The 27,710-nt window shown below is 33.6% G+C and overlaps 3 protein-coding genes across 4 annotated transcripts; 1 reads left to right on the plus strand and 2 right to left on the minus strand.

Moving 5' to 3' along the window:
• Positions 1 to 6,783: 6,783 nt before the first annotated feature.
• LOC105952287 (fruit protein pKIWI502) lies at positions 6,784 to 9,740 on the plus strand. The gene is made up of 5 exons (XM_088826222.1): positions 6,784 to 7,402; positions 8,371 to 8,470; positions 8,582 to 8,677; positions 8,757 to 8,837; positions 9,255 to 9,740. The coding sequence occupies exons 1-5, from the start codon at positions 6,924 to 6,926 to the stop codon at positions 9,315 to 9,317; spliced, it is 819 nt and encodes a 272-aa protein (XP_088682348.1). The 5' UTR covers positions 6,784 to 6,923; the 3' UTR covers positions 9,318 to 9,740.
• Positions 9,741 to 9,878: 138 nt separating this feature from the next.
• Positions 9,879 to 12,111, minus strand: LOC105952286 (FAM133-like protein). Of its 2 annotated transcripts, none has more exons than XM_012975821.2 (3): positions 11,911 to 12,111; positions 11,464 to 11,537; positions 9,879 to 10,916 (listed from the first exon to the last, which is right to left on the minus strand). In XM_012975821.2, the coding sequence occupies exon 3, from the start codon at positions 10,900 to 10,902 to the stop codon at positions 10,036 to 10,038; it is 867 nt and encodes a 288-aa protein (XP_012831275.2). In that variant the 5' UTR covers positions 10,903 to 10,916; positions 11,464 to 11,537; positions 11,911 to 12,111; the 3' UTR covers positions 9,879 to 10,035. The 2 variants fall into 2 exon arrangements, with proteins under 2 accessions (XP_012831275.2, XP_012831274.2); XM_012975820.2 differs by having other exon boundaries at positions 9,879 to 10,949; positions 11,911 to 12,035.
• Positions 12,112 to 16,168: 4,057 nt separating this feature from the next.
• Positions 16,169 to 22,056, minus strand: LOC105952285 (uncharacterized). The gene is made up of 13 exons (XM_012975819.2): positions 21,676 to 22,056; positions 21,467 to 21,576; positions 19,179 to 19,289; positions 19,016 to 19,073; positions 18,809 to 18,898; positions 18,560 to 18,654; positions 18,417 to 18,470; positions 18,003 to 18,140; positions 17,326 to 17,383; positions 17,120 to 17,234; positions 16,956 to 17,025; positions 16,639 to 16,710; positions 16,169 to 16,527 (listed from the first exon to the last, which is right to left on the minus strand). The coding sequence occupies exons 1-13, from the start codon at positions 21,848 to 21,850 to the stop codon at positions 16,411 to 16,413; spliced, it is 1,263 nt and encodes a 420-aa protein (XP_012831273.2). The 5' UTR covers positions 21,851 to 22,056; the 3' UTR covers positions 16,169 to 16,410.
• Between the last annotated feature and the right edge of the window lie 5,654 nt (positions 22,057 to 27,710).

Here is a 27,710-nt window from a genome sequence, read left to right on the forward strand (position 1 = left end):
CGAACCGAAAAAAACCGACATATTCGGTTTTTAAAATATGAAAAACCGATATTATCGGTACATGTTTGGTTTATTGGAAAAACCGAGCCGTACCGACCCGTGCACACCCCTACGATTAAGGCTAATCGACTATGCTTCATAGTTGATTAAGGAAACTGATACAGAAAATACGGGAAAAAAACGGAAAAAAAAAAAATATACTGAGCGCGTGACTCAGTAATGATGTGGCGGGTGGGGGCAAAGGTGGAAAACATAATGGCTGAAAATGGGTATGGACTTTTCTCAAATGGACTAAAATATTTTGGGTCACCCTCAATTAAAAAAAGTAGTGAGGGGGTTTTCTCAAAGAGCCCCTATAAATAATACCTTTATAAATATATATAGCATCTACTCGTACAGAAGAAAACTCTCTATCTCTTTCTTGGGTTTACAAAAAAAACATGGTGGAAGAAAGTCTACGTGTCTTGCAACTTGATCCGATGAATTCTTGTTATTTCGATTCGCCATGTTTAATGTATTCTCAGAGTAGCAATACTTCATGGAAATTTTACAACTCTTTAAGCAACAAATTCCGTTATTTGGATTTTCCTGAATTGAAAGATGCCGAGATTCTCTACTCCAAGTATGGATGGCTTCTCATGTCACAAATTAATAATGGCCCTTCATTTTTCTTCAATCCTTTGACTAGGCAGAAATTTCAACTCCCCCCCACCAAAGAGCCGTTCGACTCGGTGTGCATGTTTCACATCTCCGCCAACTTGCCCCGATTGTTTTGTTTTTGGAATATTTGGGTCAAGTAATTTGTATGAAATTGAATACGGTCTTATTAGATTTGGAGATGATGAATGGAAAATAGAGTGGTATGACTGTGAAAGTCGGGATTTTTTGTATGCAAATTGTCCACCGGTTTTCCACAATGGGATGTACTATTGTTTGGATGATGAATGGAGGAGCTTTAGAGTTTATGACCCCACTAACGATGAATGGACAATTTGTGGTCACTGCCCTGAAAAAATTGAAGATAGTAACGACGACGAGAAAAACGAAGAAAACAAAGATGAACCCAAAGACGATGAAGGAGAAGATGAAGAAGATGAAGATGAAGATGATGATGAAGATGAAGATGATGAGGAGGAGGAGGAGGAGGAGGAGGAGGAGGAAGAAGTAACTCAAGAGTGTCATGTAGTACAAGTAGATGGAGAAATATGGGGTGTTTTTGTTATGAACAATGATCGGAAGGTTGAAGTTTTAAAATTTGACTTACCGGAAAAGTGTTGGAACAAGGTTGAAAGTTTAGGTGACAAATGTCTCTATGTTAGCCCCAATGGATCGTTTGCGGAGGATTGTGGTGATGGTAGCGATAAGGCAAATAAGATATACTTCAACAAATTTCATGGCAAAAACGGAGTTTGGTACTCGTTGAGCAGCGGAATGTACCACTCCGTTGGGGGAGATTTTGCAAGCACGGATGCTTATGGGCTCACTCAAGTGGACTATAGCACTTGGATTAAGTCTACCTAATTACACAAATACATGTAGTAATTGGATGGCATGGTCTTGATGTCTTGTTTAGGAGTTTTTTGTTTTTTGTTGTTTTTTTTTTTTTTTTTGGTCTCTAGCTATCTTTAATTGGCATTTTAGTCCAATGTTTCAATAGTTATAAAACCTATAGCAGTTAGATTTTTTCTTTTTTTTTTTTTGTTTTATTTAAGTTCCTCAACATTTCTTTATATATTGATGCATCGGTTTGAAACTTTGAATAATTTGGTCATAGCATTAGTGTTGTTAGTGTTCCTCAATCAAAACTGCACAAGGAGTAATATGGATCAATCAATTATTTAGTCTTATCAAATTTCTAGTCCAATCAATTTATAATAAGGGTAAATTACGGTAGATAAGATCAAATTATGAAAAACACCTTATGTTTGGTTAATTACAACCACGTCCCAACTATGAATTTTCTTAGGGCATGTTTGATAAGCTCTGAATGACCTCTTAATACCTATGTAGCACAGAAACTTCAACTTGTTGACGTTCCCACGTTTCGTGTCGGAAACTAGATTTCACCTGCTGGACACTTTATGTTTCATTTTGCAATTTCTAAAAGTTAGAAATATGTTTGAATAGCAAATTTTTAAATATTTTTGTTGTTTCCCAAATTATTACATGATTTAATGGCCGATTACAAATTAACAATTGATATTAAAATTTATTTGAATATGTTTGTATAAAAATATATAAAAAAGAATTTATATATAACTAAAAACATATACATGTTTATATAGAATATTTATAAATATACCTCTATAATTTTAAATTTTAATATTTACACGTTCCCCCAAGTTTTCGTATTTCCATTTTTGGAACATATCCCCCCCCCCCCCCCCCCCCCAAACAAAAAAAAAATCTATTTTACCGTTTCCCTGTATCGCCGTGTCCGTTTCTTAATACACAATAAACTCTTATTCGGCCAGAGATAACCAATTCAACCGGTTTGGTAGAGAGTTCTGAACTGAATCAAATATTGCCAATTCAGTCAATAAATTAATACTTATTCGTTCAGATATCGACTAAATGAAATTTAGACAAAATTACCCCGTTAATTGTTTGCCTCTTTTCAACAAACTCCTTTGCTTCACAGTCATGTTCAAATCCAATAACTCATAATATCCTTTATTCAAGAAATTTTCACCAAAGTAGATCACTCATGAGAAATGAGATTCTAGGGAAAATTACAGTTTATGTCCCTAAACTTTACCACTAAAACGATTTATGTCCTCAAACATTTCAATCCACGAAATATGTCCTCAAACTTGCCACTTTTGATCACTTTATGTTCTGCCGTTAACGTCGGCAGCTAACTTCGACGGAAATAGCACACGTGGCTCACGTGACGTCTATGTGGCCGTTAAATGTCGAGCTGTACAACACCCAGTGCCTACTTGGTCGACGAAACGTGATGTGGAGCGACACGTCATTCTCCTCCCCTATTTCTATTCTAAAATCCCTAATTCTCCATATCCCCAATGAACCCGTAAATCCAATCCCTAAAACCCCATTTCGAAACCTTCAATTGAGGTGAAATTTGAAATAGCAGAATCGTCTGTGAATCCATGGCCATTTTTCGTCGTGTTTTACCAGCAAAATAGCCCAATAAACAAATGCCGAATGTTTCATCGATTTTACTTTCATCTTCGGGCTGAAAAATCATGTATTCTTCCACGTCGTTAGGGAAGTCGGGGAGCTGGAATCCGTTCTTGGGCACTCTATTCTTGGCAAAAAAAGAATTATATGCAGCTTTGACAAGTGCTGCATGTTTTTTTTTCCGGAATTGGTTCAGACATTTTGTCGAACACCTTCTGGGCAGGTTCTGAAACTGCTGAATTGGGTAGAATTTGTGCCATCTTCACCATCCTTGTGCTCGCTTCATCGAGACCACAAGGGGCACAAGCATCAGCAGGTGAAAAATCACAAGACCCCAACGTTCTAGAGACGGAGTTGGGAGAAGAATTAAAGCTTCCTCTAAATTTTTTTGCACGTGAATCTGCTGTTCTTTGAGAAGGGAAAAACTCTTCAAATGTGAGAATGTTTTGATTTTTTATGGGTTTATGAATTTGATTTTAGTATGGGTTCGAGCAAGAATGGAGATTGAATTGAAAATTTGGGAATGAGAGTGAAACGTGATTTGGGATTTGGGATTTAGGAGAGTGAATTAGAGGAAATTTGTATATTCTTGTGCCACGTCAATATTTAATATTCAATATATTATTCCACGTCACATTTAACGGCCACATAGACGTCACGTGAGCCACGTGTGCTATTTCCGTCGAAGTTAGCAGCCGACGTTAACGGCAGAACATAAAGCGATCGAAAGTGGCAAGTTTGAGGACATATTTCGTGGATTGAAATGTTTGAGGACATAAATCGTTTTAGTGGTAAAGTTTAGGGACATAAACTGTAATTTTCCCGAGATTCTACGAAGCAATTGACTAATTTCCCTAATTTTTTGACATTACATATTATTCACAAATACAAAAAATAGTCGGAGATGGTTGAAGAGAGAGATAAGGAGGTGGTGGAGAACTTTATTAAATAGATGAGAGTATTAAATAGAGGTTTTATGGTGGTCATTTTTTATACTATGGGACTTTTGTGGCTTTGTAAAATGATGAGAGTAGAGAAACAAAATTAGATTTCTAAAGATCATATATTCTCTATATAATGTCCATATGTAGAGCTCTTGGTGTGTGTTGGGTGTACGCTTCTACTTCACTTGAACGTGCAGTTCCGGTGAAGTTACAACGGAGAGACCGGACTGTTGTATACCATAGGCGACACGATCGGAACCTTTCTGCACCTCATTAGAGAAGGGGTCGTGAAATTCATCTTAAGAGAGCGACCTAGTGCGCGCATCACATTATCTATCATCATATTATTATGAATCTTATTGCATCTATTTGTCAACTATGAAAAGAGATAGCAAATAGAGTCCGAGCCTCACATCGTTATTTCGTGATCAGTCGTCATGGTGCAGCAATCGTTATTTTCGGTACGGTATATCGGAACATTGTACTCTACCCTTAATTTTAAATTGTTACTCTTTTGAATGATATAAATTATAATAAGACAATCTTATGAAAATACAATAAAAAATTCTAACACTTTAACCAAGAACATTGGCTATGTATATGATCTTATTCAATTTCTGAAATCTTCCCCAATATTTATCAAGCTTTAACTTCATTGATTTAACCACACCTTGCAAAATAAGATTAATAGAGTCATGAATTTTATTTTCAAATTTAGTTTGCAGCCTCCCTAGTGAAAATCAATGAGATGTACACTTTTTTGTTGCACTAAACTTCAATGTTGTCTCATAAAACATTTTTTAGGAACTTTATTTCAAATTTAAGTTTTGACGGATTGATCTATTTATTTTGTGTAGTAATTTTATTTAATTATTAAACAATATAATATTAGAAATATATATTAGTTAAATTATAAAATTCAAAATTGAGGTACAATATGGTATTATCATGGTATTAAAAATACAATACGCTACCATACTGTATAATAATAGTACGGTACCAATACCATACAAAATGTAGTGATAATCGAAGTTTTGATAATTTTTCGGTATTATTTAATAAGTATACCGTGATATTTAGTAGGTGGTAATTATTTTCCAACCCTAGTAAGACATGTACCTGGTGAAGTTAGCATTGAATAAACCTTCAAGTCTATCATTGAAAATTGAGAATTTTCCAAATTGAATTTCTAATTCTCAGCAAATACACCATCTGATTTGCAACAAAAGATACAAAGATAAATGATATTTGCCTCAATTCTAATTAGATAGAAAATTGTCGCATCCTAACTCAAATGACTGAAAATTTGTGTTTTCTTTGTTCTTATTTACTTTTTCTGTTCCAAAATAAATTTTAGGCTGTTGCATACATATTAAAAAAAGTAATAAATATGTATTTTTTTTTAACAATTAATAAATATGGGGTTTTTTTTTTTGAGTAAATTAATAAATATGTGTTGATTATAAAGAAAAACACATAATGCGACTAAATTACTCTTATTATTAATCTTAGTTTCATTAATTTCCTTTTTACTTATTAAAATTAATGAGGACATAATTGATAAAACATTAATTAATGCATAGGGCTGTGAACGAGCCGTGATCACATATTTTGGTAGGCTCGAACTCGAGCTCAAGTTCATTTTATCGAGCTCGAGCTCGTCGAGTTTATTTTTTTGGTTCGATCTCGAGCTCGAGCCCAAGTTGAAGCTCATTTTTTTAATTTATTAATTTTTATTATTAAAAAAATATTTAGATTATAATAAAGCAAATTCAAAATAAATACTAAACTGTTATTATATATATATATATATATATATATATATATATATATATATATATATATATATATATATATATATATATATATATATATATATATATATATATATATATATATATATATAAATATATATATATATATTTAATATTTATATTTAAATATATATATATATATATTTAAATAACTTATTATAATATAAAATCTTATAGAAATAATATTAAAAAAACATATAAATATTAAATATATATATATATATATATATATATATATATATATATATATATATATATATATATATATAAGCAAACAATTACTAAATAAATAAATAAATAAATAAAAGCAATAAATAAGATATAAAATAAGGCTCGCGAGCCGACTCATGAGCCCACGAACAATTGAAAACAAGCTCGAGCTTGAGTTCGAGCTTGTTTTGAGCCATCTCATCAAGCGGCTCAACTCGTTTACCACCCCTATTAATGCATCATTGAATGTCTAAAGTGACAGATAATATAGAACAAAAAAACTCTCTAAAGTGACACTTAATTTGGAACAGAAGGAGTATATACTAAGACATCGTTTGGTTGCTAAGATAAGATTAAATAATCTAATGAAAAAACCCAACTATTTTATTGGGTACGGAGACATTCAATAGAAAACTCCTTAATGGGAAAAATAATGTATAATAAGATATGATAATATAATATTTGGGGGCCGACAAATTATTAATGACACCAAACATCAAATAAAGTCTTATTATTCAGTTAATTATGACTAATTTTTCCAACCGACAAGGCCTAAAACATCATTTGACTGGAAATATTGACAAGAATTAACTAAATAATTAGATTTTGTTTGATTGGTACCCCAATAATTTAATGTGTGTCGACCTTAATATTATGTTATTATGTTTTTTTTTTTAACGTGCCGTGTAGAATCCCACAGGTGCTAAAGTGGACCAGCGCACAGCTGAACCCTCCACCCTCGGCGGCCATAGCAATTTCTAGCGTTTGTGTATCAAATTTCCGCCCCCGTTCAACTTTTCTCCACCCACCCATGATCCTCTCCAGATTCAAACCCCTGCGCCACCATCTCTGCCGCCGCAGCCTCGCTCTCTCCGCCGCCGCCGCCGCCGTCCGCCAGGAAAGCACCATCTGGACACCAACACGGCTAATAAAAGTCACCCCCGCCGCCGAATCTCACTTCCACATCACCATCGACGTCGCCGATTCCCCCGACCTCGCCTCCTCTTACACCAAAGCCGGCCAGTATTTACAGCTCCGCCTCCAGGATCCGTACGCCAGGCCTACGTTTCTCGCCATCGCATCGCCACCGTCAATCGCCGCTTCCAGAGGCGTCTTCGAGTTTCTAGTGAAATCCATCGCCGGCTCCACGGCGGAGCTCCTGTGCGGGCTGCAGAAAGGCGATGTTGTTGAATTGAGTACCGCCATAGGCAACGGTTTCGATATCGATAAAATCTCCCCGCCGGAAAATTACCAGACGGTGCTTATTTTTGCCACGGGATCCGGAATCAGGTTAATGAATATCACAATTTTATTTTGAGATTCTAATAAATATCATAATTAATTTGACCATTTTGGTATTATCTGTCATATTGGTGAAAATTAATTGTTCGTGAGAGTAGGCTAAAAACTGTTTCTTTTCGTTCTTTTTGTTTGAATTTCCACTGCGCCACCTGTTTTTTTCCCTCCCCTCTATTCTGGGAGGTCAATTCATATTGCACTAAGAGAAAATCGATTTTGGCTTCTGAGATTATGGTGGTGTTTGCAAAAGCTTTTTGAAAGTGATTATGAGCTTTTTTTTTGCTCATAATCTGTTTTAATGTGTTTGCAAAATCAACTTTTGCTTTTGCTTCTCCTAAACTAATCTGCATTAAGCTATTTTTTTAAAAGCAAAAAAGCAGCCGTAGCCGTAACCCTGCCTTTTCTATGTAAGTTCATTTTTCGGAATAATTGCAAACACCCCCAACTTTTAGAAATAAGCACTTAAAACTGGCTTAACTCATAATCACTAACTTCTGCTTTTAAATAATCATTTGCAAACACCGCCATGAAGGTGGTGTTTTCAAAAGCTTATTTAAAAGCAGAAGTTAGTGATTGGGAGTTAAGTTGCAATGAAGTGCTTAAATCTATAAGTTGGGGTGTTTGCAAATTAGTTGAAAAACTAACTAAAATAGCAAAAGCATGTACATGGGTGCTTTTAAAATTATAGCTTAAAGCAGCTTATTTTAAGAGAAACAAAAGTAAAGCTTGTTTTGCAAACAGATTATGTGCAGAAAAAAACTCATAATCTATTTCTAAGAGCATTTGCAAACACCATCATAGTATATGATGGTTGTTTCAGTTAACCAAGAATGTTTACCATGTTATGTAAACAGGAACCTCACTAATTTTATTTGATATATTCTAGATCACCAGTTGCATGCATTATTTCCTTCTGCCTCGTACTTTTAATCACATCTTGCAATGTTCATTATGTGTAGCCCGATTCGGTCTCTAATCGAGGCAGGCTTTGGTGCTGATAAGAGAGCTGATGTAAGACTCTATTATGGTGCCAGAAATCTTAGCAGGATGGCATATCAGGTATTTACATTTTCAACAAAGGTGTTAAAGAAGCAATGCTTGATTCAGTTTGTTCATATGTTCTACTTTTATCTAGTTTTCATTTTTTTTTCTTTCTAAAAAATATTGTAGGAGAGATTTAGAGACTGGGAATCTTCTGGAGTCGATATTGTTCCAGTGCTGTCAAAGCCAGACGATAGTTGGACTGGGGAGCGAGGTTTCGTGCAGGTTTTTGACAAACTTGACTTTGAGGAAATGCTTGTGTGCCTCTTTTTTGTTTTTATGATTAACTCTATTGCTTTTGCAGGCTGCATTTGCTAGAGCGAAAAGAATCCTGAACCCTCAGTCTACTGGTGCAGTTCTCTGTGGCCGAAGACAAATGACTGAGGTTTCTACTTATTTTTTCGATCAATTTCTGCATAAAAATGAGTTATTCTTTTAGATAATTTAAGAACTTATATTTCCTGTTAAATTTATCGTAAGGTAGTTCCTAATATGCAATCAGATCAGACTGTATTACTCTTGAGTTTTAGCATACTACTGTTGTGCTTTGCTGTGTTTCGGATTGTCAATTGCCTGTTTAATATTTATTTCTCTGTAAATTGTTTCATAAGAGTTCCTTGTTAAATCCTTCAAGGGATTTAGGTGTATTTATGCACACATTGTTGTTACTAAAATTCCTCTTGGTACCCCTGATAAAATTTTTTTGAATATGAATTATGTATATTGCTCGAGTCAAAATTATTTTTTTAGTGCGCACGCACGATAAAAGCCTTAATATCTCTGCTTCTCTTTGTGTTTTCAGGAGGTAACTTCTATTCTTGCATCTGACGGAGTAGCGAGTGAAAAGATTTTGAAGAATTTCTGACAACCGCAGGTTTCAAAGTCGCCGCCGTATATCATTGTATTTAATAGTTAATACGTCATTCATTTTACACATCCTGTGCATAAGGATGAAATTGAAATCATAGAATAAAACCAATTTTGTCATATCTGAGTATATTCGTCTTTCCTGTTAGTGCTTCCTGCAACGAGTAGAGTGTGTTCTGGTTATAGTCCATATTTCGAGCAATCGTTACTATGTAAAGCAGAGATATTAGACCCATACTCCCTCTGTCCCATAATAGTTAATACATGTCTCTTTGGAGAGTTTTTTTTGTCCCAAATTATTTATCATTTTATATTTCTAATGAAGTATTAATTGCATTTGGAGAGTTTTTTTTGTCCCAAATTATTTATCATTTTATATTTCTAATGAAGTATTAATTGCATTTATCAATTTTGCCAGTTATCACTCTTCATTAGTTAGTTAATAAATAATTAATGACAAAGGTATACTAGTGATTTCCCATGATTTTTCTTTTTGTTATAATATATGCACATTTATTGATTTTCTTAATACGTGCACAACTATTGCCTTGAATAGCAATTTTTATTGGTGCAGAAAATAATCTCAAATAACAATAGAGGTGAGTGATTTAAGGTACCAATAATTTATAGAGTGCAACATACGACATAGAAAACAACGAAAATGCTGCCAATGTCAAAAGCACTTGAAGCCCGCAACTCTCGCTCGTATAGAATCTTTAAACATCACGACCGGGTGTATTAGCATGGCCATCCAAATTTGGTTCTCGAGAACCATTCTCAAAATGTTCTTTTAGATTAGACCGGCAGTCGTTGTGGCGGTGGAGGTGGTGGTCGCGGCGGTGATTCTCTTTTCCATTATCTATTCCATCTGGTTCATCATTATCATCGGACAACTTCCCTATACATCTCCTCTTTCTACCATGCCTGTTTTCATCAGAGTCCGAAGTCTCGTCGTGACTACTTGATCTCCTCTGGTGTTTACGGTGGTGCTTCACACGATGCTTCTTTTTTTCATCACCGGAAAACTCATCTGAATGACTAGAATGTTTTGCTCTATGACGCTTGTGGTGCTTCGCACGGTTCGTCTTTCTTCTGACAGCATCATCGTCATCACTACTCTCGTCACTCGAAGAACTGGAATCAGACACTGAATAACCACGCCTCCGTTTCCTATGCACGTGCTTCCTTCTCTTCTCCTCTTCCGAGTCACTCTCGTCGTAAAAGCTGTCTTCATCAGAATCGGATACCGATCTTCTCTTCGACTTTCGCTGCCTGTACTTCTTATCCTTCCTCTTCTCGTGGTCACCAGAATCGGAAGAATGGTGGTGGCCGTGTTTTCTCCTTTTCTTGTGAGACTTTTTAGTCCTCTTTCTACCATCGATGTCACTGCCACTATCACTGTCGATTTCGGATACCGATACAGACCTTCTCTTGTGCTTTGATTTCCTCTCGTTGGCTTCTGCATCAGCTTTCGCCTTTGCGGCAGCTTCGAGTTTCTGCTCCCATTTCAAGGGTGCTTCTTTTTTCGCCAAGACTCTCCTTTTCTTCTCCTCGACCAACTGCATGAATTTCTTTGCATCCATAACAACAAATCTACCTGCATTTGGTATGATGATGACCGGAAGTGCATCTCAAAGAGAGAAGGAAACAGTGTTAGCTCTTCCACCACTTAAAAAACCAAACTATCGAAAAACTTATATAGATACAATACATATAACAAAAAAAATCTGATAAATCTCTGTAAATGAAACGACTGAGGAACAATAACGAAACGACTCTAGTCTAATGCGACAAAGAAAATTCTCGTAGAACAAAGCATGAGGGTAAGATAAGTATTTTATATACATCGTTTGTCCAATTTATTCAGAGGGCTAAAAACTAAATTCAGTCGTGATTATCCATGTACAGCTTAAGCCCGTCCTATATTTTTCGGTAGAAACATGATATCAATTGGTTCGTTAAAGAGGCTGGTCGAATACTACATCAAACTCGTGCAGATTTTCGGGTAAACGCATACAATTTCCAATTTTGTGAATGAAGATGAATATTCTACAGGTGGAAGTATAATAGCAGAAGAAATTACACAAAACCAAACATTAGATTTTCGATATAAATTCAACGAAAATTGAATCGGGTTTCCTTACCTTATGACAGAGAAAGGAAAATCCACAACAGCCCACCAGAATAAACAGCTCAAGTTACCACTTCTCTCTAAATACTGTTCAATAACAAAATGAAATAAAATTATTATAACCCTAAAACAAGCCGAATCAATCTTTCGCATATTCAAGAATTAATTTACAATAATAACCGAATTACCAAGATTAATTTTAAGTAAAATAAAAACCCTAAAAATTCAATCTTTGGAGAAAGCTAACATGATTACATTTGATCTACTGACGGTACATATTAAAAGTAGAAAATAAGAAACAATTTGAATTGACCTATCAAAAAAAAAAAAAAAAAACAATTTGAATTGAGACAAATATCTGCAGACGCCAAATTACTGGTCTAATAAAATTAACAATCAAATTAAAATTAAAATTAAAATCAAAATCAAAAAGATTAAAGAATCGTTCCGAAATTCATACCTGCGAAAAGAGATGTAAAGCTGCGCTTCTTGTTTGGTGGTAGCCTGAGAATTTGGGGGCGGGGGGGCTGTTATTTTGTTCGCCTTCTCTAGAGACTTCTACTGGTTGGGTGAACTGCTTATTATAGATGACTATTATTAGAATATTTGGAAAAGAAAAATTAGCTAAAAACCCTAATCCTAACTTTTATTAGTAAGTAATTAGCAATCGTGACCGTGCGTTGCACGGGATCGCATTCAACAAAGGAAATAAAATATTTGTTTAAATAAATGATAATACAAAAAAAAAATTATTAAATAATATTGAAATATATATCTGAGAAATTCAATTTACACTGGTATTACCTTATTTTTCTTAGGCATATACTTTTCATCCTACAATAGGCAGAATTAAACTTTTGGTCTCTCATGTTTGACCTGATTCTACTTTTAATCTCCATTGTTCCATTGTTCCATTCTCCATCCTACAATATATATATATATATATATATATATATATATATATATATATATATATAGGACCGGCAATTGAGCCGGGCCTACCCGAAGCCCGATAGCTCGGCCCGATTTTATTTGAGCCGAGCCCGATTAATTGTGAGCCGGGCCGAGTTTGAGCCGATTCATTAAACCCGATTAAACTATGAGCCGAGTTTGAGCTTACCATGGCTCAACCCGAATAAAGCCCGACTATATATATATATATATATATATATATATATATATATATATATATATATATATATATATATATATATATATATATATATATATATATATATATATATATATATATATATATATATATATATATTTCATGAATCAAGATTTTCGAAAAGAGATAGGAGGACATTTAGAATTGCTTTTAGTTATTTTATTTTATATTTTTTACATTTTGGACTCGGATGCATTTTTTCATATAATTAATTAAGGATTAAATATTTGCAACAATAACCTTCATTTGTTTTAAAGAACAGTAGACTACGGCTTTTTTTTCTTTGTTTTTAATCATCTTATTTTGATTTTCAATGAATATTCTAGACTTTTCTCTTAGATTGCGAAGTTTTTTTCTTCTTTCACACGCTCGACTACAAAGTTGTAAAATATGTAATTTATTTATTGCCCAATATAAGCCCGATATAAACCCGAAACCCGAAAAAATACGTGAGCCGAGCTTGAGCCTATATGCATGAGGCCCGATGGTATTTGAGCTTGAGCCTATAATAATGAGGCCCGCTGGTATATGAGCTTGAGCTGACCCAGGCTCGGCTCACACGGCCCGATTGCCAGCCCTATATATATATATATATATATATATATATATATATGAGAGAGAGAGAGAGAGAGTTAATATACAAAATATATGCTTAACAATAAAAATTACAAATTTAACAAATGGGACGACTATTTCAAAGATCAATTGTTTCTAAATTCAATACCGATTAAATAATAAATATGCAATAGACATTTATACCTTTAATGAAAATCAATATCACACAATCATAAAAAATCTCATTTTTCTTCGTTTAATGTCACACACACAAACCCCTCTTACATCTATGTTTCTTCTTCACAAACCCTCCCTCCCACTCCCGTTTGTTTCTTCTCCTTTTTCTTCTTCTTCGGCTTCATTTTTCTTCTTCTTCCTCCTTCATTTGTTCTTCTTCCTCTTCTTCTACTTCTTATTTCTTTCTTATTCTTCCTCTCTTTCTTCTTCTCCTTCTTCTTCTCTTTCCTCCTCCTTTATATCCTTCTTTTTCTCATTCTCCTTCGTCCTTCTCCTCCTCCTCCTCCTCCTCCTACTTCTTCTTCTTCTTCTTTTTATTTTTCTTCTGTTTCTTCTTATCCTCCTCCTCTTCTTCTTCCTCCTTATCCTCTTGCTTCTTCCTCCACCTTCTATTCGTCCTTCTTCTTCTTCTTCTTCTTCTTCCTTTATCTTTGTTCATCTTCCTCTTGCTCTTCTTCTTCTTCATCTTCTTCTTTTTCATGTTCTTCTTCTTCATGTTCTTCTTCTACTTCTTCCTTCTTCTTTTTCTTCTTTTTCTCATTCTCCTTTTTTCTCCTTCCTGCTCCTCCTCCTCCTTCTTCTATAAATATATAAATTTCTAGTGTTATTTATTTTAAACAATAAATAAATAATACAAATGAAACATCACGGTCGAATAGGACTATTTCAGCAGTATTAACTTGATTCATATTCTTGTAATGAGGAACATACCAAAAGACGTATTGATTCAGACAACTATAATAGGACATTAGCCCAACTAATCAGTTACCATGAGATTGAGATGTGTAAAAATCACAAAATAAAAGTAAGGGGAGATACAGTGTGGGAGTCTTTTTCCTCTTCTTTTGTAATCCAAGCTATCCGAAACAAAATAAATAATATAATTTACATAAACTATTATTAAAAAAAAAATATATGGATATAATAAAGAAAAAAAAAACAGAAAATGAATTAAACAATAATCTGCATAGAAGAATACTTTCAATTTTCATATTCGCAAATAATTATATTTTATATTCGCACCATCTGTCAAATATTGCAAAGAAGAATAATTTAGAATGACGGGTATTCACAATTGTTGAAAAATGAGATAGGTGGAGATTCACAAATGGTGAGATAAGAATTGAAAACAAAAATCAAAGTACCAAAAACAATTACGAAACAAATCAAAACGTATAGACTAATACGACATACGTTAACAAAAGGACCTGCATCTAAGCATCTTCGCCAAGTTTCGGTGCCGCATCAACCTCAGCTTCTTTTGCAAAGGCACTATTCCTTCTCCATGTGAATTTAGCAGAACCTCAAAAATACATTTTCTTGGCAAAACTAAAAATAAAAACCAAAAAAGGAAAAAAAAAACCAAAAAGTTATGACAACAATATTACAGCTCCATTACGTCTAAACAAACACACACAAAATACATTTACGTCTTACCCACATAAAACACGGTAATAACACACACACACAGAATACAACACAAACTATCATATAAACTTGGCGCCTTTGTTCTTAATTCTTATCAGCAGCAGCGTGTCCCTTAGCCTTGTGATTAAGCAGAGATTTAAGATCCTTATTGAGACAACAAAATCAAGAAAAGACATAGTGGAATTCCATAAATTCAGCCATTGCGAGGCTGACTTATTTTTTCTAAAAAAGATCGAGTAAAGAGAACAATGCTGATGATTCACTATGGAATCTGCATACGAATGGAAAAGAAGTTAATAAAAAATTGCATACGCCACTAAAGCCGATGCTATGCTTTATAAAAGATTGCGATGGAAGTTTGACAGTTTTATCATAAACAATGATGAACATGAGAAAATATGAAGGAGCAAATGGCAGTTTTCAATGTGAGTAGTGCTCGCCCCATGTTGTATCATGGCATCAGTTATGAATTAACTCAAAACTATTCAGTTTTGTATACGTGCAAAATAAAAAAATATAAAAATATAAAAAGAAGAAAACTGTTAAAAATGACTAAAATGCCCCTAAGTTTAAATTTAGGGTTATAGGTCAAAATATCTTCTTTTTATATATAAGATATGGCTAAAAATCCCTTGAGCCACTTTTATATTTTAATTTGATTTATTTTAAGGCAAATTACGAAAGCTCTCGTTGTATATTCTAGAATCTAGAGGGGACCCATTTTTTAATGGTATCAAGCTCCTAGAAAATGGATTTTTGGTCGATTATTCATCAAATAAAATTCGGTGATTGAGTTGACAACATGGCTCGAGTGTTTAAAACGGATTTAAATTAATTATTTCACTAAAATGTAGTGGGGTGAATTAGACAATTCAGTATTACTTTATTTTATATTGATTTAATAATTAATTTTTAGTCCAAGGGTACATTAATAAATGATGAATTAAGAGAGTTTTCATGCATATTATTTTTCTAGTCGACATCTAATTTTGCTGAAGTAATGGAGTTGAAGCATATCTCATATAAGTTTAGAACACATAGTATCTCACTCTAAAGTCTAAACAAACCCAAATTAATAATGGTCTGATTCTAAAATACTGGAAGACTATTAATTCTTAAACATTACATGTTTTGAATACATAATATATGATTTAATTTTAATAAATATTGACCGAGCAGAATATAATTCTTTTTTAAAGACAGATAAATATTGACACGCACGTGCATCTTTATAGTCGTAGTTGAAAATACAGATTAAAAAAATATACAACAAATGAAAGGCGGTTGAAGGGAATTAAAAGCACACGAGACATGACGAATTAGGAGGTTAAAGCAACATCCACGAGTAGATTGCATTTCAAAGAGCTTGGAGTTTTCCGACATAGCTGTATCGACGTATATTTTCACCGACTGATCAGATCTATTTACAGCTACAAATTCAACAAAATCTTTACACACCGACAGTTTCGCTATTTTATACAAAACAATTTTTCTCTTTCACTCGGGAGAATTTTCTTCATGCCTACTTCGAAACTGTGTATTATACCTAGACAAGAAACCACAGCGCTTTCACGTCTTGTTTTGAGCGTAGATTGATGTTTGAACAGAGTGCTGAGGCGGCAAGTTTTTCCCATTCACAAGCACTTGCTCCAAGAAGTCAACACGGACCGATCTGAACTGATACAACTGATACCAACAACACATACAGATATTAACATTAGTTGCATCCAAATAAATAAAAAATAATTTCAACAAAGTACAAACTAATTAGATGCTAGCAAACAATAGGTAGTGTACCTTCTCTTTCCAAGAAAAGTCAACGTAACGGTAAGAAGGTTCCAAAAGAGTGACCTGATCTCCTTCTTTTATCTGAAAGAAGAACCCGACAACTAAATGTATATAATAGCAAGTGAATTCATGGGAAGGCATATCACAAGTTAACAATTGCTCACTCAGATTACTTGGCCATTGAACAAGATAAATCTAAAATAAAATAAAATACAAAAAAACGAACCACATAGTGCATATCATGTACATGTTCCATCGAGGTGCAATGTTTAAGGGGTTTGTTCATTTATGAAATGAAGTAAAAAGGGTTGGAACAGCCGACTTACAGCCTCACTTTGTATTCCATACACAGATAAGATGTAGCATATCTGACTTGAATCACACAGCACATAGTAACTGCAAAATTTTAGCAAGATACGAGAGAAGAATCAGAATAGATGCTGCAAAGGGACGCCGAGCAGAATTTTGAGCAGAGAGAAAGCAAACTTACAACGGCGCCACATTCTCGTGCTTAACGAAGAATATGACTTTTCCTACAACTGCAACTGCTTTGTTCAGACCTTCTAACAGACGATCTATGTTCTCTCTTCTGTATGAAGCATTCACTAGCAGAAAAGGATAAAGGTTTCAATAGAGAGAATAATAAAATAATAGTCAACCTAATTAAGAGGTCTTGCAGTATTTCGGATTGCTTACAGTTGACACTAGTGAGTGATGATGCAATGGAAGCTAAACGTTTAACTTTTGTTTGTCCCTGTGTATCAATAATACATTAAAATTAGCTAAATCATGTCAATGGTCAAAAGAAGTACAATTAAAAGGTCTATTTTGATTTCTAAAAAAATTTATGGTCATAAAGATGAAAGATCTAAACTTTCACTTATGCAGCAAAAAAGGCAAGTAAATGTAAATCTATCTTGAATCCTACAAATCTTTCACTTATGCAGCAAAAAAGGCAAGTAAATGTAACTCTATCTTGAATCGTACAAACCTTTCACTTATGCAGCAAAAAAGGCAAGTTAATGTAAATCTATCTTGAATCGTACAAGAGGTAGCAGGAATCACGCAAACAATTGAATATTTCTAAAGCTAATCGTTGGAAAGTCTAATAATATGATTGACTAATATTAATATACTAAATCCATGGTTAATTAAGTGATTTCACATCTGCAAACTGCAAGTCTAAGAATACTTCATCAGATCAATATTCATAACTTTCTCAATTTTCCAGTTAATACAATTGCATTGTCCAAGGATAAATTCATTGCGTTAGAGATTCTAACTTAAGGTCAAGAGATAAAGATGGCTCACATCATTGCATAAAGGCAAAAAATTTTTATAAATTTACAAAATTAGCTAAACAGGAATCTTACTCGAAGCAAACTCTCTATTTTGTCAAGAAGGCGAACCATCTTCTGCACTTCAACCATGGAATTGAGACCAGGATCCCTCAATGCAGCAGCTTCAAATCCACTCAGGGCTCTCTCATAGTTTTCAAGATATTTGTTTACCTATATTCATATTTAACAAAAAAAGTGTAAAGACAAGACGTTGTAGGGAATGGGGTAACACAGGCATAAAAATAGGCGCATAGAAGAAACTATTAAAACACAGAATGGTAACCGAAAAAATCAATTAGTGTTTGCAGTGATTCTGTAAGGCATAAATATGCCGAGAGGGAACATGTATATATCTACACACACACACACACACAAAACAATAGATCATTTTGATGTTTCTACCCACAAAACACTTAAAAGGAAGTTAAAGAGAAGAAAGAACTTTACAATAGCACAGTTGTAATAAAGGTCAGGATTCGACCTCATTCTTTCATCTTTTTCCTGACAAGTAAACAAATAATTAGGAAGCCTCACAAAAGCTTGTAATAAAATTGCAGCAGAAATTTGACAGTTTCTAAGATATTACTCACAGCATGTTGGTACGCTTTTAATGATTGCATAAGCTTTCCATGATCCCATGCTCCAGTTACAAAAAAAGATGTGAGACACGCATTTCCAAGGTTATCTGTGAAGAAGACGAGAATCGACATGCATTTCCAAGGTCATGTAACAAAACTTCCAAAATATGTTTACAGTAGAATGAATCAGTAATCATAAAATTCAACAACAAAATTAGCAAGAATGCTTGTGCATTATAATCTCTACTTGCTAAAACTTACACCAAGAGTTTCCATCCTTGACATCTAAAGTGATGGCTTCTTTTGCATGCTTTATGCTGTCATCAACAATCTTCACCTCGTCTTCAGCACCTGGAAGATGTACAGAAGTCGAGCAAAATGAGATTATGTAGCTACTTATGAAGAAAGCTAAGCTCATTCATAGTGAATTCGGACAAAATTGTAACCAAAAGCAACTTTTAATCTTGCCTTGAGCCATTCTTCTTTCAAGCATTGATAATTGACAAAGAATTCCTTTATTGGGGCCCTGAAGATTATATATTCAACGGGAACTATAAACAGTCAGACAACTGCTCAACTTAAACAAGTGTAGGAAATCTCTGTCAAATTATCGGGAATAAAGAAAAATAACCTTGCTTAAGCCAAGGGTTAAACAATTCTTTGCTGAAGCCAAATCACCTTTCTTCCAAATGCAGTTACCTAAGCTTAACCAAGCATCTGCAAGTGAAGGATTCAGTTTCACCTAAAGTGAAAATGAACATTAAAAGAATCAGCAACAAGAAGAAACAAAACACAAACATCAAAATCCAATAACAGGGTTTAAGATATGAATTATCCATTCATAATCAAGAAAAATAAGTCCAATTGCACTGAATTCTTGAATGCATTAAGAGAAACGAATAAACCAAGAAAACAAGATTACTCCCATGTATATATTGGTGAGTGAAAGTCTATCTAGTGGGCTAGAAAGGCAAGCTTTCAGCAAATTGAAACACCAAATTCACCCTCTTGAAAAGATGCGCAAAAACGGCATGTTTCTAGTCTATTTCTCATGTTGGGACATAAACAGGTAAAAGAATCTTTCATTAAGATTTTAATCTTTTGTGACTTCAGAAGTTGGTTACGCCAAGCGACTTCATACAAACAAAGGCTACCAATGAAATCGAGAAGCAAAGACTCTCATCGGCATCCATCTACTGATTGCCTTCTAGAGTGAAGGACTATAATCAGAATTTCCCTTCCATTGGGTTATCTTGAGTTCACGATAGTGCTGTAAACCTCATATTTCCTTATCCTACACCCAATATTGATACGAAAAGTAGAATTACAACCTCTACTTTTGTAGTTATAGAAGATGGAAGCTCACCAAACCGTATGATATAGACAGACTGACAGATCTTTCTCCAAGTGAGAAATCGGATTACAAAAAGAAAAAGCATCGATCAAAGGGGTTCCCGGAAAACTGGTCACTGTTGGCTAAGAACTATTCCTCACTAAACGTTCTTGTCCAGAAAATAAGGAGTAATGGGGAGATGAAATCCAGCCACACCCTATTCAAGTATGCACCATTAGCAGAGCGTAAAGATGGCTTGAAATGAGTCTTCTCAGAGCTACGGAAATGTATGTTCCCCTAATTGCCTTTTGATCTGCTAGGATGTAAAACCAGTTCAAAGGTTATGTTCCTTTATTCTAAAAGTATTATAGAGTCTAGCTTTAGCAGAACTGGTCTTGCCCGATAGTGCTACCTTCACAGGATCTTTTTACTACAAAAATGATTTCTCCCCGTGAAAAAGTGGTCCTTCAATTGTATCCACCTTAGATAAGAATGGAAGACCTTACGTTCTATTCAATTTATGAGCCATCAAAGCAGTGAATATCAAATAGCAATCCACCACTATGATTTTGGTTCTTCAACTCTAGGTGTATGATCCTATTGTCAATGTCCAAATAGTTCTTCAATTTCATCTTTTAGATCTCTCCCTACACTTCTATTTGACAGAAAGGAGCAGTTCACCATAATAACAAGAGAAGTAGTAACAATGCAGTTTTACGTGAGCTGAACTTGGAAGAATCTGCTTTGTATTAACCGAATGTTCAACACAATTCTGCTTATGATAGTCAACTCCACGGCTAATCGGAAGGATACAATTCGATTATGTTTCAATTTTCATCTCTTTAGCAATTTAGGAAGGACGAGCCAAAGCCTAAACTTCTGAGAGTGAAGCAGTGGAGCTGCCCTTAAATGGCATTTTGGAATCGTTTAACGGACTAGTATCGCACAACGTAGTACAGGCTAGGACAATGTCCAATCTAATTGATACTGGAATACAGAATATAAAGCTTTAATAATATTGATACAGCCTTAATTTCTTGAGCACATCAACTAATTTGTGATCAATCATGTTCACTTTTGAATTAATCAAGACACTCTACTTTCTCGATCATGCCAATTAATTGATTCACATCTTTGTCAAACTCTCTAGAAAACATTATTTAACTATAAAATAATGAAACCGGATTGCCATTTCTGTTTGCATCTGCAGCAAGGGTTGGAATTTTCCAACAAACTGAGAATGCAAAACGCAGTACAGGCTTAGACTCTCTACCAATACAATCGAGTTGATATCCATATCACCTTCAAACTACATTTCTCTTCCCGGCTTTTCTTCTGCTTGCAGACAATATTTTCCTAGAGATCGAATTAAGGTGTTCTCGATCTTTAATACCGTCTCCAGCTAATACTATTGCAGGGTATAAAAAAAGTTACTCGGTGCGGACACTCTTTCGAAATCGACACTTGAAACTAAGAGCTGATGTCTTGAGACTTATGACAAAAGAAAGTCACATCTACGAAGACAAAGACGAAGAAAAGCCCAAAAAAAATAGAGAATATGAAATTCCTTTAGAAATAATACTCACAGCCTTGGAGAGATGATCTTCTGCTTCTTTCTTGTACTCAGGGAACACATCCAGTACTTTTCCTCTCAAATACTCGTACGTTGCTCTCTGCAGTGGCGTCTTCCTTTTCTCTGCATCACACACACACACAAACCAACCAATCATATAAGTTCGTAAATATTCGATTAAAAACCCTACATCAAAAATAATTTGTGATTGCACAATTAAACCTTGGGGAATACTGTCGAGCAGTTGGAGGGCGAGATTTGATTCCGCAAGTAGTTTCGAGGTTTTGTCGTCCGGATTCGTCGGAAAGTAGGTGTCTCGAATGCCGTAGAGCGAATCGGCAGCTTTCGACGCCTCGGCGAACAGATCTTCTGCATTTGCTGTAGCTTCACTGCTCATATCTTCCGGCAATGGCGATAAACGGAGAACAACAACGAGAATACAGATAGATATGTGAAGTGCTCTTCACTGTGGATATAGAAAAATTATGAGGAAGGTACAGTCAATGGAAAGAAGGAAAAAGGGGGAAAATTCTCTCTGAAGCTAAGTTTTTTGCTCACTGCTCAGGCCTCAGAGGTTGAAATTGGAAAGAAAATTTTGATTTTGGCAGATTTTGATTAGAAATATTATTAATTTTTTTTTTTTTTTTTGAATAAGAAAAATTATTAATTATTAAGGGAAAAAATAAAGTTTTTGTCCCTCTAGTTTGGACCGATTTTATATTTGATCTTCTATGTTTAAAAAACACATTTCAATATTTTTAGTATGAGGGATCAAATGGAAAAATTGGTAAAAATTTGAGGGGTGAAAACTGCAATTTTTTCATTTATTAACTCCGAATCCTGAAAGTTTTAATTTCAATTTTTTTTTAATAATGGAATTCGAAATATATATTGGATTCCGATTTCCGGTTTTTTATTTCATATTTTCATTCCAATTTATATTTACTAAAATATTTTCAAAAATTCCAATGTTTTCCGAACATCAGATATAAAATATCAATATTATTATATATTTTTAATGTGGGTGAACAAAAGTTCAAATTTTCGAATTCCAAAAATTCCAATCCAACAAATTTCAATATCTGAAATTCCAATTTTCAATTTCTGTTTTGTTTTATCACAATTGGAATTAATAATAATAATAATAATAATAATAATAATAATAATAATAATAATAATAATAATAATAATAATAATAATAATAATAATAATAATAATAATAATAATAATAATAATAATAATAATAATAATTCTATTGTAAAATATAAAAAAACAAGAAGCTCACGAGCTGTCGAACAACTGTAACTGGGCTCTGGCTCGAGCTCGAGCTTTTGTCGAGCCAATCCGACGAGTTCACAAGCCGACTCAGCTCGTTTAGCACTCCAAGTATGTACCCATTACATATTTTTTTTTCTTATTATATATAAATATGCATATTTTTTATATTTATTTATATATAATTACATTAAAAGTTATACTATAGTTTATCATTTACATAATAAAAGTAAATAGTGAATATATTTTTAATAAAGTTTTCGATAACTATTAAAGATGGGCCTTAAATGTGTAATTAGTATAACTGTCGACTGTCGTATTGGGCAAGACATCAAAAGCTCAAATGTTATATGACGTTTTAATTTTGTTAATATCATTTCTATTTATAATGTGTTTATTTTACCATTTTGTATTCTAATTTGACAAAATTCAAAATACGAAAACTATACTCATTTGAGTTAGCTTTTTAACTCATTTTGAATAAGTTAGACTGAATGTTGGTTGACAAAGTTATTCATAAATGAGTTCATTTTGAATTTTAGATAACTCAAAAAATCAAAACAGCAAGCAATATTCATGCATATTTTTCTCATTCAACATCCAACTTTAGTAATTCAAGTTGGATTAAAAAGATAACTCAAAGAACTAAAAATTATCTGTTTTGAGTTTCCAAATTCAGACTAAAATTAGTCAAAATCACATCTAAATCGAAATGATATTATTAAAACTGAAAAACTTGAGTTTGAAGAACTTGAGTTTACGGTTAGCCTTGATTCTTCTTCTGCCGCGAAGAATAAAATTAGTGCACCAAGGACACTAAGAACGCTAACGACTACTATTTTTATAACCGGAAATGTCACAGACCTTATAGAGTCACGTTGACATAGGTAACTCCCTATACTGTTTATGCAAGTTGCATTAGCATTAGTGCACGTATTCAATTTTGGATTGATGCATTCATCAATATCAATGCATGCTTCCGATAAGTATGGATTCCCTTCATAGCCATCTCCGCAAGAGCAATATTGGATGGAAGACCCATAATCATATTGTCTAGGAAATGATAATGGATTTGGGCATGAACCGGGACCTGGAAATGTCGGGTTGTCGAGTTCCCACTCAAGTACCAGTGGTGCAGATACAAAATTTTGGTCAAATGAATTTAACATATTATTCTGAAGGCCCTTGTACATATTATATTCCACTTGGAACCATTTATTTTCCGCAGGAAAAGCGTATCCACATGAGATGTTATTAGTACCGACTCGATTAATGCCTTGGTAAGTATATTTAAGCTCCTTGAGTCGAGGTGGGAGTGTTGTCTGACAACAGTTGACACCATTGCAACTAGAATCTGTAGAATTAGCATCACAAATGCCATGCATCCTCCGACTATAGCTGTTGCGTTAGCACGTACCCAAACCGAATTCAAACAACCCAGAACAACCAACAAATTGTAATCGCCTGATATGGTAAATGGACTTTTTTCGAATGATCTTACCAAATGCTCAGTTTCTTGATTTTGAGAGCATTTCATTGGTGCAACGTGGTTCTTGACTGTGACAGTACCATGCACAGAAAAATTCAGTGCTTCCATATTTATGCTGCTCAAGAATGGTACTACTACCGCGGTGGAGTTTTGGTTGATGCAGGTGACTTCGAAGGAGGAATTGAAAGAGCATGAAGAACCAATCCCGAAAGGATATGGAATTGTGATGTTTCCGCAATTTGGTGGACAACCAGGCTTGGACCAAGATATGGCTAGCACCAAAGTTGTGCTAAGATATAGTGATGAAATCACTCCGAGTAGAAAGGGTATCCTCATTTCTTGAAAATAATATGTCTGCAAAATTAGTGTAAATCAATTTTTGAGTACTTATATGAACATATATAACCATTACCAAATCCTGTAAATGACAATACTGGTGCAAATTGTGGGATGTCCTAGGGGCAATTCTATCGTCTTAGCGTGTAGACAGTTACGTTGCCACTTTTTAATTATTTTTTATTTTATTTGTTTTTTACTTTTTTTAGCTTAATCACAAATTTCAAAAGAAGGATAAATGTCAAATAGGCCCATGACAAGTGCACATAATTAAAAAACAGGACATTCGGTCAGCCGCCGTTGACGCCGGTCTCCGACGTTGACTTTTTTTTTAATTCTTTTTTTTTGCGGCAGGTCAGCCGTCGTTGACCGCCGGTCTCCGGCGTTTTTTTAGAATTTTGTCTTTTTCATTTTTTTTAAAAAAATATTTCCATTATTATTACTGTCTTGACTTGCAGTATTACTTTTGAGACAGTAATATTGCAGACCAAGATAATAATTTAAATGTGTGAGCGTAATAAATATTATTGTCTTCGACAATAATATTACTGTTCGAGACAATAATTTTACTGTATTAATTAATTAGATCGTCTTGGCCTGCAATTTTATCGTCTCCGACCGTTATATTACTGTCTCATGCAGTAATATTACTGTTCGGGACAGTAATATTAGTAATATTACATTATTATGTTTTTGGTGTACAATATTATTGTCTCAAACAATAATTTTGTTATTAACACAATAATTTGGAGAGAGAAAATAAAAGTTTCTAAAAGAAAAAAAGTCAACGCCGGAAACCGACTGTTGACTGGCCGAAAAGAAAGTTTAGAAAAAAAGAAAAGTTAACGGCGATTGCCTAATCCGAAAAAAAAGATTTCAGAAGAAAAAAGTAAAAAAAAAAAAAAAAAAAAGTCAACGCCGGAGAACCGCGCAATCAACGTCGTAATCTGGCCTGGAAAAAAATTTCAGAAAGAAAAAAGAAAAAAAAATTATGAAAATGAGGGTTAATGTTATATTTGTTCAAATCCGGGGCCATTATGTAATATTGATAAAGTTAGAGTATAGTGGATAGAATAGATGAAAATTATATTATGAGGGGTATTTTAGACAAAAAATATGGGATGAGTTTAATTACAAGACTGTTTTTTATCTTGACCTATGTTCATTTAAATTCCTTGTTATTGACTTAAATAAGATATATCTATTTATAAGACCAAATAGGATTAAGTGTTAGCCGGAATTAAGCCGCGAAGGAAGTTTGAATAATTTTCTAAATTTAATGGAGTCTAGATGTACGTAACTCATAGGCAAGATATTGCAATCTATCCTAAAAATAAATATTTTTATGAGAGTGAGAGCCAATGATAGATTTTAGGTTGGATTTTTAACCTAAATTAAATCAAATTTCTCAAGGGAAATTTGTATAAATTTCAAAATTTGAGGGTCCAAGTGTAATTAGACCAAACTTCAGGGATATTAGGTGTAATTTACCCTTTTATTTTAATTTATATACTCTAACGCTCTAATTTCTTGAATTGTAATTTCAAAACCTAAAACTTCTACTGTTCTACTTTTATATGTATTCAATGAAAAGTTATTCAATTACATAATATTCCAACAAAATAATATTTTCTATCACTCTTACATCCCGGAGGGAAAAGTAAGAGTGATGAGCTTTTCAAACCAATGGACTATCTTGTTTATTAGTTTCTCGATTTTCTTTTTCTCGATCGAGCAGTGAGTCATGCATCTATAGACTATATATTCAGAATCACAAAAGAAAAAAGAAAATGACAACATAATGAACTTAAATCCTTCAATACTTTTATAAAAAGAAAAAATGTCTAAAATCTTTCCAAAATTCTCCTAAAGTTTGCAAATGATTTTTTTTTAATTTGAAGTTCTCACACATTTGTATTGTTTTTATGTGTATACTATTGAAAAAATAAAAATAAAATCAATTTGCTATAATCAATCTTATGAAAAGTTAAGCGTTTTCATAATTTTGGGCGTAAGGTGACCTAGTTGGTGGAGTAAGAGAGTGCATAGATAAATGACACGAGTTTGAATTATATCATCAATTGTTTTAGGCAGAACTTGTCACAATCTTATACCTAATGTATTTTACATATCTCCCATGATTTGCAAGTTAGAGTTTACCAATAACACTAGTACAATTTTTGTCAATTAGATTTTAATTTCTCAAAATAGAATATAAATAACGTCTAAATTTTTTTTATCATTTTTAAATATTTGTAGTATATGTCTTTAAATAACTCCTAAGAATAAATTTTAAAATTCCCCAAAAAATAGTTTTACATAAAACTTGATTTTGAGATTATAAATGCTTTCCAACCGCAAGTCATATATACATGAAATTTCATAGGACATAATTACGGCTATTTACTGGCTAGTCATATAGAAATTTAATTGAAAAATGTTGAAATGTATATGAATCTATACACGTGTATTGTAAAATAGCGTCGGTGAAGTTCACCGGTTATAGCAGCATTAAACAAGAGTTCGAGTAGTACTAGGCTACTAGATTCTAATAACCTAAATGATGATTTAAATTCCAATATCACGGCAAAGAATGTTTGCTACTTACCTTTATCGTAGTTAATTCAATGAATGAGTAGTCAAAGACTCAAAGTTGCAGCTGAAGACATTCCGACTCGGGATAAATGAGCTTCAAGCTAATATGGAAAATGATCAAACGAGAGAGACTATGCAATTTTAGAGTTGCTTGAAATAATATATTGTGTCCTTTCTATCTCAAATGGTGTATATATCTTATTTCTTAACACAAGATTTGAAGAAGAAGAAAAAGAAGAATAATGGAAAAAAAATACAGTTTTCATCCCTCAAGTTTACCGATTTCACATTTAGTCCCTATGTTCATGAAAAACACATTTGGTCCCTTTTGTTTCAAAAACTCAACAATTTCAGTCATTTCGGTCAATTTTCAGTTAAAACTAACATAATCAAACGCGTGTCCATCACTATCCTAACTGACGGACTAACAGTAAATTGACGAATATGACAAAAAATATCAAATTATTAAAATATGAGGGACCAAATGTATTTTTATAAACATGGAGGGCCAAATTTAAAATTGTTGCAAACTTCATAAACGAAAAATGTAAATTTTCCCAAG

Source organism: Erythranthe guttata, chromosome 12, assembly GCF_056151865.1.
Source record: "Erythranthe guttata isolate IM_541 chromosome 12, IM_541, whole genome shotgun sequence".
In the NCBI taxonomy this organism is placed as follows: domain Eukaryota; kingdom Viridiplantae; phylum Streptophyta; class Magnoliopsida; order Lamiales; family Phrymaceae; genus Erythranthe; species Erythranthe guttata.

Coding starts and splice junctions, on each gene's coding strand:
- LOC105952287 (XM_088826222.1), top strand. CDS start 6,924: ATGATCCTCTCCAGATTCAAACCCCTGCGCCACCATCTCTGCCGCCGC. Junction 7,403..8,370: donor GCCACGGGATCCGGAATCAG/GTTAATGAATAT, acceptor CATTATGTGTAG/CCCGATTCGGTCTCTAATCG. Junction 8,471..8,581: donor TTAGCAGGATGGCATATCAG/GTATTTACATTT, acceptor AAAATATTGTAG/GAGAGATTTAGAGACTGGGA.
- LOC105952286 (XM_012975821.2), bottom strand. CDS start 10,902: ATGGATGCAAAGAAATTCATGCAGTTGGTCGAGGAGAAGAAAAGGAGA.
- LOC105952285 (XM_012975819.2), bottom strand. CDS start 21,850: ATGAGCAGTGAAGCTACAGCAAATGCAGAAGATCTGTTCGCCGAGGCG. Junction 19,074..19,178: donor TAACCCTTGGCTTAAGCAAG/GTTATTTTTCTT, acceptor TATAATCTTCAG/GGCCCCAATAAAGGAATTCT. Junction 17,026..17,119: donor CACGAGAATGTGGCGCCGTT/GTAAGTTTGCTT, acceptor AAAATTTTGCAG/TTACTATGTGCTGTGTGATT.